The 12,926-nt window shown below is 43.9% G+C and overlaps 1 protein-coding gene across 4 annotated transcripts in view; it reads right to left on the bottom strand.

Annotated features, from left to right (window-relative positions):
* The window catches only part of klhl29 (kelch-like family member 29), a 145,283-nt gene that overhangs the window by 83,223 nt on the left and 49,134 nt on the right, over positions 1 to 12,926 (bottom strand). For 2 of the 4 annotated variants that reach the window (XM_086019341.1, XM_086019342.1), the window contains exons 3-4: positions 11,145 to 11,250; positions 10,229 to 10,540 (exon numbers count right to left, since the gene is read on the bottom strand). In XM_086019341.1, coding sequence (XP_085875467.1) covers positions 10,229 to 10,501 — 273 coding nt within the window. In that variant the 5' untranslated portion in view covers positions 10,502 to 10,540; positions 11,145 to 11,250. The remainder of the gene's footprint in view (positions 1 to 10,228; positions 10,541 to 11,144; positions 11,251 to 12,926) is intronic. The other 2 variants (XM_086019339.1, XM_086019340.1) reach the window with 1 other exon arrangement.

Here is a 12,926-nt window from a genome sequence, read left to right as displayed (position 1 = left end):
CGAGCCCTCCTCAGGTCTGTCAGCGCAGGAGGAGAGCGGCGAGCTTGTCAGACAGGGCGAGCGCGTCGAGAAGGATCGGCGCCGTCCATCCGCCGACAGCTCCAAGTGGCTGTCGTCTTGGATTTGTCGCCGTCATCCGTCACCGGCGGCGCCTCGCCCCGCCACTCACGCGCGCGTGCGTGCGTGCGTGCGTGCGTGCGTGGCCTCTTGTCAAAGGTGAAAATGATACTTTGCCCAATTTTTTTTTCCCCTCCGCCGTTTATAATTGGCTCGTTCTCCGGAGGCCGCCGAGCGACTGCGAAGGGTTTGCAAAGTGCTAATGAAGAGAATTAGCAAAGACAGCTGTTGTCAGCTCCGAGTCTTGCCGCCTTGAAAGTACAAGGAAACTGAATGATGAAGCAATTAACTTTCCTGGGGAAAAAAAATCCTGTAGGTTAGCATGTTTGTCTCAGCAATGCAAATTTGGCTACAGTGAACCGCTGTTTCTCATGGGCATGGTAAATTCCACACCCATTTGCAATAGGATTAAAATCAATCCGTTTCCAAGCAGAAAACATTTTGCTGAGGTCGCCTTGATTCAGCTGCACAGCTCTAAATGAGAAAAGACTACAAGAACAAGCATCAGACATGAAACCGGCCAATCATTGCAGTTTCACGGATCATTCTATGTTTTAATTGTTGAAATTGTAGAATGTTCATTTATCAAAGATGATGTTTATGTACATTTTGACGTCTTTTCTCCAAGAAGCACTAATTAGATTATCTGTGAAGGAAAAACAAAATGCCAATTCTGTGCAAGTAGATGCAAGTCAACTCATTCGCTGCAAGCTGTTTTTCACACGAGTTTCTCATATAGCTAGCTGACTTAGAACATTATTAAGAATATTAAGACCCACGGAATAGTTTTTTTGACGAGAGACGCACCGAACCCAAACCCAAAAGAAAAAAGTAGATTCTCTTCTTCCACCATAAAAGTTGTTTCTGTTCTTTTGTAATAAGCACAAGAACATGGGTTGGTTTCACCAAAAATCCGAGTTTCAGACCAAAAAGCAGAGAAAATGTGCCTTTTGTGAAAAGTAACGTCAAGCAGAACAAGACTGACATTAATATTTTTCAAACTATGAAACAAAAACAAGACCGAGAAAGAATTTTTGATGGCAAAATGTATTACTGTACCGATCTACAACTAAGAATAGCCATATATTGATAAAAGCCTTTTTGGCACACACTTTCAAATAACTTCTTGACACGCATACAACATACATACCGTATTTAAACTCTGTTAAAATGTGAGGTGCCTAAACTTGTCCAACTTCCGTGCCGGCATTGCACTCCCTCTTAGTTGAAGTGACAAGTTGGGATTCACTGCCTGATTATAATCTTCTACTCAAAAGCTGTGCTGATCCCAAATTCAAAGCGATGCAACACCGCCATCGACAACGATTTGTTTGTTATCACAGTGGTTAAAAAAAAAAAAAAAAATTCAAGGACAAGCTCGGCGAGACCCTCATCCACTGCTACCCATTGAAAACCATACTTGACAAATATATACATTGGTGTATAATAGTCCAAGGCAGGGAATGACTTCATGCTGGGGGAAAAAAAAAACGCCCTAGATAAAATTTCAATGCACGTTTGGTATCGGGAGGAATAAAGTACATCTCAGAAAGAGGCAAAGAGATACAAAAAAAAAAAAAAAACTTGTTTTGAATAAGGTCATTGTTGTGCGCTAGCCAGAGGCTAAGCTACCCTGTGTTTACAAATCTGCACCCAATCAAATGTTCTGACTGGAAAGTCAAACTACATGCGCTAGTTCACACTCCTTATAAATAATTTAACTTCATTTTTTGAAAGGTACAACTCTTTTGGCTGATCAAACGGGTTGCTTGCAATGAATTCTGGCCAATTTTTCCAATGGGTGCACACATGAGTCTAATTTTATTCTGTTCATTTAACATGCACTCCAGTTTGAAACGCAGCCAGGAAAGCGCACTGTACTTATTATTCTAATTTTTTTAAATCATACCACTGCAAAATATTCACAGGGGCGACCAAGCCATTTCTCATTATTATTATTATTATTATTATTATTATTATTCCATTGATTCCGTTGTGGGTGCTGTGTGCGTTAGTTGCTTTGGGGGCCGTGTGGCTCAGGTGTGGGGGGGATATCCAGCCAGTCATTTTAGTATTACACCCATAAATAATAGATCAGCTTTTAAATGCAGATTCTAATAGGGTGAGACTCAATCAGCCTTTTGTGGTCTGACCTTAACTCTGGCCGAACAAATGACTGCAAACTCACTTTTTTTTTTTCTCTGATTAGGAGCTTCATGCTTTGCCACACCGCTGTAACCGCACTATTGTGCGTGCGTGCGTGTGTGGGTGTGGACACTGTCCTCCCGGGTTAGCTGTGGTGAATCTTTACAGCGCTGACACGAGACAGATTCACTCTCATTGGCGTCTCGTTGCCGATGCATTATTTATTAACGAGCACTTTTAAGTCTACCCACTAAGGTCAACACTTGACACTTAGGGAGCTTTAAAAAAAAAAAAAAAAGCGTTATTATTTGTTTAATGCATTTGTTAATGTGCCTAAATATCTTATTTGATTTTCGTCAAGCAAACCATGGACAAAATGGGATGGTCACGAGAAAGCGCAGCGAGGCGGGATTGGGCGAACACGACAGCCCGTGATGGCCATGAAAGCCCGGCAACATTTGAGGGAGTCCCAAAAATGGCCGCGGCGGCGACTGTTGGGATAAGAAATCGAAGTAAAATCGGGTTAACGCAACTAATTCTGATGTCATAGGGTGTGTCAAAACTGTGACGGACAGCAAGCTGTTTCACGTCCTGCCGCATTTGGGACACGATTTGTGCCGTTTTTCTGCGATTGCCGCGGCAAGCTAGGGCGTATGGTATTCCGTCGCATTCGGTCACGGCGCGTGACGATTTACGGGCATGGCACCATACAGAGCGCCGCATTCTACTACGCTCTGGTACACATTGTATGATGAAAAAACTTTCACAATTGTATCATTATTTGTGTATGTATTCTTCTCTGAATCCATTTTTATTTTATCATTCTTATTCTTGCCGCAATCATTTCATTTGGAAGGTTATGTATGAAATAAACAGAAGATATTTTCCTTCATCAAGTAAGAGAGTAAACGTGGTGTTTTTTTCGGGTTTTTTTTCCCCCATATAGAAAATGCAGAGCTAGAAAACACTTCTGCACACTCAATGTGACCAGGCGTCAATATTTGAAGAGACAAACAGAGATGAGGATCAGAACGAGACAAGCAAACGACAGGCTGCCCAAACACAACAATCACTTATCGCGACTTTAACGGGTCTGCTCTCCGATTAAGTCTTGATGGAAAAATGCTGTTCTTCCTCTTCTCGTGCTGATGAATCAGTTAAGCGTGACGCACGGCAGAATTAAACACTTTGTTGTTTTAGATAAAAGTGGGCCTTTATTCTCCCCTCAGCCACCTTGCTCTTGTTTTTCCTCATTTGGGGTGCAAATGTGTTAAAAAAAATAAAAAAAAAGAAAAAAAAGTCAAAGGAGGAGCGTGCAAAATGTTCACAGGCACGAGATGAGAGCAATGAATTATTAATTATCTGTGCACTTCTGAGGTGGCAAATTTAAAAGGGCTGTGTTTGTCTGTTTTTTTTTTTTTGTGGGGATTAAGAAAAGTAAAATGGGTGTGTGGTCTTCCACTTTGTGTGATGATCAGATTGCCCAAAGAAAACTTTCAAACTTGCCCAGCGGCGTCATTTAACACGTCTCATTTTGCAGGTCACAAATCAAGAGACAAACTGTTTTTGTTTTCTCTTTCCTTTTGTTTGTATGATTTTGTTCTCTCTCTTACCACCACCCCTTCCCCCCTCACAGTTAATTCAATTTATTCTTCTACTATGCTCAGGAATAAAGTTAAAGGTCCTAGCGAGTTTAAACGCATAAAAAAAAAACGAAAAAAAAAAACCGAATTACATGTTAACACGGTTGGATTTTCTTTCACACACAGATCAATATATAAGATTAAATCAATTAAATCAAACGCTACACAATGCCTGCGGAAGGATTTCTGAACCCTCATCATCTAAATGCTAATTACTTGTGCAATTACTTTTGCAAAGTGTTGCTTCTCAACTCGCCAAACTATTAGCTTCAATTTGCCGGCTAATTGCGAGGCGGCGCGTCGCTCCGCTCCTCCAACGCGTTGACTGTTATTTCCCACTACGACGTAATCGGATGACTGTGAGGTGCAGCCGAGGGAGGTTAAAATCACATTGTCTTGTGTGTGTGAGTGTGTGTGTGTGTGTGTGTGTGTGGTTTTTGTTGCCGTCTTAAATCTAAGGCCGAGGAGACATTTATAACTTATAAAGAGAATTTATAAAGCGAATTTGCACACTCCACTCCAGGACCATGACCATCACTACATCAACCCGCCCCCCCCTCCCCCCGTTTATTTCTGTAGCTTTAAATTTGTATGAGTCTGTTTCTGGTGGCTGCTTCACATCTGTGTTGCATGACGATGACCAACTGAAAACAGCACCATTAAATTACTGCACATTTTGTTTGATTTCCATCCATGGAAATGGAGCCAACCGACTACTGGAGACTCCGCTCCTCTCTCAGATTTTCCACAGTTGTAGTAGTTGTTCTTTGGAGAAGATAAATATGTTCCTGTGAGTATTGTCATATTGTCGGTCTCCATGTGTTGCTGCGGCTTCTGTATTCCGATAGGTATTGCTTACAGGGTAACAAAATTGCCACATGGATGCTAATTGTTAGCCCACGGCATTTCCCAACGTGTGCTAGCATCAAGCTAGTAGAGGCGCGGTTGCTTTAAACACACCATGTGTAATTCTTTTTGGTTTATGGTTAGTTTGACAAAGTGGCAATAAAAAGCTAGAAGCCTTTTTCTAAATAATAATTTTGAATGATATGTACCAAACTTCTGCTTGTTATGAAGTGAGCTGAGTCACCTGCCACCACACAGTGCTCAAATGTGCGCTCACAAGTCAAAGCCCGAAAAATCTCAAGGCACCTCCATACAAACCTCTGGAACACATGACTTCCCTTCACATTATTTCCTATGAGAGAAATGATTTTGAAATGAGAACAACCAGGGAGTCAGACTTTCTACTGTAGGTCATGACATGGACTATAAAGGTGGGGGTCCCTTTCTCTAGTATTTTCATTTTTTTTTTTTTTTTTTATGACGACTGCTATTTTTGTTGTTAGTTTTACAGGTTGAAAACATATCGTGGACCTACAGGGGCTCGTTTGCACCTTGTCACACGTCAGCTCCAACAGCCCCAGACTACATCGAGAACACCTTAATGAGGGCCCACTCATTGGTAGCGTACGTGTGAGTATTGTGTGTGTGTGTGTGTGCGTGTAGTGTGGGGGGGTGGGTGGTACTTACTTGTTATTTAAAGCTGGGTGAGAGCTAATTAAAGCATCCTAATAGCCGCTATTGTCAAGTTGTTCATAGAGCGCTATCAGGACACTACAGTTGTTATTGCACTTAATGCTAGCACGAAGGCATACTTGACGGTGATGCACACCTCCCCCAGGAGCACACACACACGCATACTCACTCGACTTCCGAGCGTTGTTTTTTCGTAGTCACTCCCAAATATATAGGGCCTCATTTCATTGGCTTAACGACCCCGTTTCAATTATCTTAATGAAACGCGCTGAAGTGCAGGCAGAGCCACACAGTGTCACGCGCACGCACACGCGCACGCACACACTATGTCTTCATTATGAGGCCTGTCCGGTCCCCCGCGGAAACAACACAAGTTATTTATTGTGTCCTCTCATTTCTTTCAGAGTTATATTAATGATGTCGGCCTAACAGGTTGCATCCATATGCTCACAATTGCTTTTTAAATAGCATTGTGGAGCCAAACATAGATTTGAAGACGTTGTCAGAGAAACTTCAGTTTTAGTCGTCCAGGAAAGCAAAAATCTCTAATTGGCAAATGGACACTGGCTTTAAGACATTGTGGGAAAATGTGGATAAAAATCAAATTCCATGCAACACAGATATGAAGTAGTTGTCAGTTCTTATACAACTAATGGTGTACATACTTTATGTTCCATATCATCAATCAAAAGACATACAATCTCATATTTAGTGTATTGTAGAAGTTTCTGAGGTAAGGAAAAAAAGAAAAAGGTGACAATTCGGACCATATTTGCGCAGGTGACGGAAAAATCAATATTCCGCGGCCGGGACTGCAACCTGACAGCTCAATAAGCTTTGGGAAAAAAGAGGGTGTTCTTTCTTATTCCACCGTAACTCCTTGAACATCCTGCATTCCCTTCGGGGACTTAGCAGCTCAAGGCACCTCGCTTGTTTCACATGACGAGCTCCTGCCGACAAAGCGAACAGGGATAGCCGGCGTGCCGCCTGGAACTTGCAACTGCAACGCTCTGACAAGATGACGACCAGTCCGTCTGTCCATCTGGCCTCCAGCGGCATCATTACCTCATTCGGATACAATAAAAGAACTGATGCGCGGGAATCTCTGCGGAAAGTCGCCAGAAAGCTCTCTATCATGTGCGGCAAAGTCAGGTTATTGCAGGCGACCAGTGGTGGCAAATAATATTTCATTTCTGAACTTTAAGACTAGGTCAGTGATTTGAGATTTGTTTTTCGAAACACATTATACAAGTTTGAAGGTAATTGCTGAAAAAATATGCAAAGACTGAGAACTATGTAGTACTCACTTGAGGAGAAAAACTGTAGCATTACAGTAAACAGTTTTTTTTTTTTCTACCGTTATCAGTTTTCCTGTCGAGCTAGCTAGCTATGCCTACTGGTATTTTTTATTTTTTTAATTATACACAGCCAGCATGTGGACGGCTAATGTGGCTGCTTTTAGAGCGCCTTGTAGTACCTTTATCACCTCTGGAGCGAGAGGACGAAAGAACTCCACACGAGGCGTTACGCGCGTTTTTATTTGCCTGGAATTTGCATGAATAGAGAGCTCAGCTGTTAAGCAGCTGCGTCGCCACACTAGTTTTATATTTGGCTGCAGCATGGGACACGTCTTTTTTTTTTTTTTCTTTCTGAGGAACACAACTCATTTATGTGGATGATTAATCATCTTATGAATATTAACGTTCTCCACCAAGGTGTGACCCCCGCATTGTCTTTTTCATCTATTCCATTATCACATAAAAAAAAAATGCCAGAAAAACAACAGTCCGACTTTTCGTGTGCGCCAATTGAAGTGTGTTTTCATCATCTAAAAGGCAGCAATAATACTGATGTCTTACAAGCAACGCTACTCTTATTTAATTAATATTATCATCAACTAGTATTCTTTAGAGTTTTAACGGTTTGCCCCCTTAGTTTCAAAAGCATTAAATTATCTGAGCCTTTTAATGTGCCCACTTCCTCCAACCTTTAAAAAACCCTTGTTGTGAAAAGTCAGTTAGAACCTTTAGGGTTAACATCGCTATAACATTTCCAAAATATATGAAAACTGAGAACTTATTGTTTGCGTCTGGGCCCGTGGGTCAAAGTGATCCCATCGCAGTGCCTTCCATTTAATGCATTTGATTTGTAGCACGGTAGTTTAAACCGACAAGGACGCATCTTGTTAAACTTTTACGATGTTTGTATGTGCGTGGTAATATTGCCGCGAACGAGTGATGTTTTTATGTCGATACGCGTGGGTTCTTTAAGAGGTGGGCATGATTTTTTTATGATTGTGACGACAGCATGGAAAACCGTTGACAAATAATTAACGGAGCGACTTGGGACAGGGGGGGGCAAAACGTCGCTGCGAATTAACTACAGTCTGCTGTTCCGTGCGGGTAGCTTTACATCGGTAACGGACAATAACGCCAGATGGTACGCTTGTCAACGCACACACACACACACACACACACACACACACAGGTGAAAATAACAGCAACCTGTCCCATGTCGCACCAACCGACACTGTGATTGCTTGCGAAGATTATGGAGCATCGCTTAAACACGTGTCGGAAATTCCCATCAGGAATTTCCCGACCCGCCGGCGGTTTTTAGGCGATTTGACCAAATGGTAGAGGGGATCCGAGATGGAGAGCCAGGCACCGGAGGTGTTGGCTGGCTCCCGAGACACCCGTGTTGTAATTAAAGCCAAGACGAGCGGTTTGCCTTTTAGACACGGTTGCTCTCCGTTGCCAGTTCAGCAAAGAGCTTTTGAAAAGCTCCACGCAAAGAAGAGGAGGTGGGGGAAAGTTCGGGTAAAAACAAACAAAGCGGCATCCAGGGAAGAGCGCCACGGTAACGTGCACACACCAAATATAACAAGTGCCTTTATAGGAATGTCAGCTAATTGCGCTTCATCGGTGACAACGGCTGTGGAGGGAGTTGGTGAGACCTGGCGGGGGGCGGGGGGGTGCATAACGATTGGGCAAGCGCCGACGCAGATTTACGATTTGCAACCTTTGAGTTCAGGGGAACTCTGCGCTTAAATTACAACGGTCGTGTTTACCTCCCCGGGAAGAGCGGATCGATGCCATAAACTTCATTTTTAACCAAATGAGCTAACTTGGACAAACTGACAAAATGCCCCCGTATATTACTAAAGTAGCTGATGCATTGCCTCCTACACCTCAACCGTGGCTCGCAGAGAGTAAACAGGAGGGGACTAAGTGATACAGATTCACCGTCTGCCATCTGCGCCTTTAGCAATGAAACTGGCAGTCAGCCCCAAGTCCAACTCTAGACCTTGGAGACCTCACTGCCAGTTATGGGCACACATGACAAGCTGGAAAGGCCCCGATGGACCAAAACGACCTCGGAGGTCGTGAAGCGTCGTGGCGCCCGAACGCGCCGTCTGATTGGTGTAGTGGCCACCGTCGTAGTGTCGTAACCCGTCTGTGAGCGTCTTGGGGGCGTTTACGCACGTTGAATCGGCGTCGCCAGTCGTGACGTTTGGTCACGCCGATTGGCTGTTAGCTAGCAAATCAGCCAACGGCGGATAAACGGTGAGGACGCCTCCGCTGCTTTAATCTTCTAAAGTACAAGAGCGAGGGTTGACAATGTAAGTATTTCACAATACCGTGTCAAGAACGTGAGGGTTTACTTTGCGTGGGAGTTTATCATGAGTGAGGAATATAGCCAAATGCATTGTTTACGTTGTTATAATCAGCCCCCGGCCAACAGCTTTCCGGTTGGATTTTTCTAACAATGAGAAATGGTGACTACCGCCGCCGATGGTATGTAAGGGTATTACATCTTATGCATGCACAGAAGCTACTTTAACGGTCAGCGTCGTTGCCGCGTGTTTTGCCAGCGTGACGTGCCGACAGCCGGCCGGACGCCACAGGGGGTAAGCGTCTGTCACTGTTGGTGAACGTTGTTTTGGTGGATCAGGGCTTTTAGATCGTATGGGGGGGGGATGAAGTTACAAAAAGGCAAGTGCCAATGTAATTTTACGATTAGCAAGTATACCTAAGGCGACTTTTAGACCCTTATTTCAGAATTCTGAAGTAAACCTAAACAATAAAGAAGTCTAACAACTAAAGTACTTTCATTTTACAACCGGTCTCGTGCTACAAAACGTTCCTAGTTCATGCCTGGTGAGGCTTGAAATCCGATTTTGAGTCGGAAAGCAGAACATCGGCAAGAAAATTGACTGAAGACACACAGTGTTTGCCTGCCTTAAGTCGTTAGCTGGCAGACATCAGTCCAAATACCAAACTTGGAGTTCTGAGGTTCTGGCTTTGAATTTGTCTCTGTACCAAATGAGATGTTTTGATGGAGCTGGTGGTGGGCATATAATAAGACTGTAAATGAACATGAGTCACTTGCGGCATCACAACAACAACAGACTGTACGGCTGCAAAAACATAAACATTTCAAATCTTTGTTTGATTTCACAGAAAAGTCAGACCGTCACTGCCTGGAGGTCATTTGCATAATCAAAGTGTGTTGGGGGGGGCGACATTTGAGCAGCGAGGCCGGCGCTCGGAGGACAAGCCTCGCTCTTGGCAGACAGAGAGAATGTGAGAAAATGAGGGTGGAAGGGAAAAATGGTTTGGCAAGAACCCGAGGCGTTGACGGGAGCGGTTTGGATGGCAACCTCCGAGAGACAAGCGGAGGCCAACCGTGACGACGGGCGAGCAGAGAAACATTTCCGGAGGAGAGCAGGACGGGAAGCTAACCACGGCGAGAAACTTGACAGAGGGCCGGGAGTGTCTTACCTTGGTCGACGCCGAGGCGACTGAGCCCGCTGCCGCGATTCCTCGCTTGACCGCCACCTCACCGCCCGATGTCGTCACGACGACGGCGGTCGGCGTGGGAAGCAGTGACGGGATGACGGGGATGGGAAGGAGCCCCGGGCGGTTGTTGCCATTGACGATGGCGGAGGCACAGTTCTGATTGGCTCCCCCGTTGTGGAGGCCCGACAGACGGATGTCGCGCCGCTCCCAAGGTGCCCGGTAGTCCCGTTCGAAGCGGTGGTGGTGGCGTGACATCGCTTCCTCGTCCTCTCAGAGGGGATAGCAAGGGCAGGCCTGAGGGACAAGCACAGTGAAAGGTCCGAAAGGTCAAACGGTTTACCTTTTACGGCCAATGTATGTTACGGGGGCATGAAACACATTGCAAGCATATAGAAAATAAGTAAATCTTCATATTTTTCTAACATTATAGTCTAAAGATGATTTTTCCATTTGATAATTTTTTCACTTTTCATTTAATCGTTTTTTGTCATTTTTGCAATCTGCGTATTTTTCATCTAAGATTTGTTTTTTGTCGCATAACATTTAGTAACATTTGCTCATTTTAAAATGTCTTCTAATATGACCATATTTTGTTATTTGTTTTCAGTCTTTTGTAAATTGCTTTGGCTCTGTAGTTTTGACTTGAGCCACTCACTCCCATGAGCGAAATCACTGACACGTTTCTTGGAGGAATGTTGTTATAATACCGATGACTATAATCATGAAGCTCTTTCCCCAACACTGAAAAGTGGTGTTAGCAGTGGGCAGAACTGCTAAAAAAGCGTTGAGATGTCACTCTCGAATGCTTTTTCCCTCCCTTCACTCTCCGGCCGCCAGACTCTCCCCCACCCCCCCCTTTAATAACCTTGAATTTTCTGAGCGGCTACAGTTGTATTACCTCTAAAAATATGTGAGGCGTAGAGAGGAACACGGTGCTCGTCCGGCGGAACAATGACGGCGGTTTGCGCCAGCTAATATTCTCCCTTATCTCCACAGCTCCACACCTCAGCCAGGAAAGAAGAGGGCAACCGAGTAATTCTTCCACAAAATAGGTAGAGGGCACACATTTTATTTATTTATATCTATATATCTATACATCTATATAGCTATATATATATATATATATATATATATATTTATATATATAGAAATATATATATATATATATATATACATATATACATACATACACACACACGTGTGCGTGTCGATTAGAAGGAAGAAAACAACACGGAAATTTAGGAGTCACACATTTGCAGGGGGTTATTACAGTTTGAGGTGTCACAAAAGCAAAAAAATAGTCGTGTAACTTTAGAAAACACAACTTCCACTGCGCAGGGAACTTGCATGCAATATGTGGTGGTAAGATAACAATACTGAATATAATTATGGCCTTCTCGCAAATCATATCACAAGGAACCTATTTACAATGTGCCGTAAGATGCCATTAGACAAACCACGAACATGTACACACATACACAATATTGTGGAGTGATCACGACTATGTGTGTGTGTGAGAGTCTCATGCAAGTGGCAGCTGCACGACGCGTGTCACCCAAACAAAATCCCGCTACGTTTGCGATTGTGAGGCGAGCAGATGGATTGGAGCTTCCTAATTAGCGAGTCTTAAATTCCCTGCATAACTACGAGTCGACTTTTAAAAGGTCTGTGTGTGTGCGTGTGTGTGTGTCTGAGTGTTTACGCAAACTGGGGACTCAGAGCGGGGCCTAGCGAGGAGGAGGAAGAGGACGATGAGGAGGGGAACCAGACACCGGGAACACCTGTGCGCACTGCCAGAATGGATAAAAACTTAAATTCATCACAACCGCCCGGGGGGATGCAGCGCCAATGGGCATCCGTCCATTTTGTGTCACATCCAATGAAATACAATGGGAGTAAAATGGTGACAGTACTCCCAAACAAGGAATGACAACATAACGCAAGAGCCATTTTAGTCGCAGACGTATTGGCGTGCTAACTGTGCCAGTCGGGGGAACCACACTCCATTCGCTAGTCGGTGTCGCAGCTTTAAATATATTTCGAATGAGTTGTGGGCGTGATGATGTATTGAAGCGCTAACCTCACCGGCCTGGGGAACCTCACTCCATCCTCTTGCCACTAGTCTGTGATATAGCGACACAAACTAATGATGATGATGATCTTTTGACATGCTAATTTTGCCAGCCAAAGGAACATCACTCCATCCATCAGTCGGTGTTGTAGTTGCATGCGCTAGCGAAATAAGTAGAATAAGTTGCAGGGGTGATACATCTTTCGATGTGCTAACTTTGCCAGCCAAGGGAACCTCACTCCATTCGCTTCAATCCATTCCCTTGTTTATGTTGTGGCTACATACATAAATATTGTAAACTGAAATGTGAGGTCACAGATGGATTAAAGCACTCATTTTACCAACCTGGGAACCTCACTATATTCTCAGCAATTAATGTTTGTTTATGAAGAGATAATTACACTTACAAAATGTTTTTGGGGTTGTTTATTTTCCTGCCAGATGACAAACTCGCCGGCGCGTGTAGGTGTGCAAACACCGACGGGAGGTGATTAGCAGAATTGTTTTTTTTTTTTTTTTTTAATTAATAAATAAATCCTTCCTTAAATAAATCCAACTGCCTGTCAACACGTCGGGCGCGCCGCGCTGAAACCACACGGGAATACGCGT

The sequence above is a fragment of the Filicampus tigris genome, chromosome 20 (assembly GCF_054856515.1).
Source record: "Filicampus tigris isolate MCC_2025a chromosome 20, RoL_Ftig_1.0, whole genome shotgun sequence".
NCBI lineage: Eukaryota > Metazoa > Chordata > Actinopteri > Syngnathiformes > Syngnathidae > Filicampus > Filicampus tigris.
The sequence above is the reverse complement of the archived record's forward strand: the minus strand, read 5'-3'. Positions and strand labels throughout refer to the sequence as shown.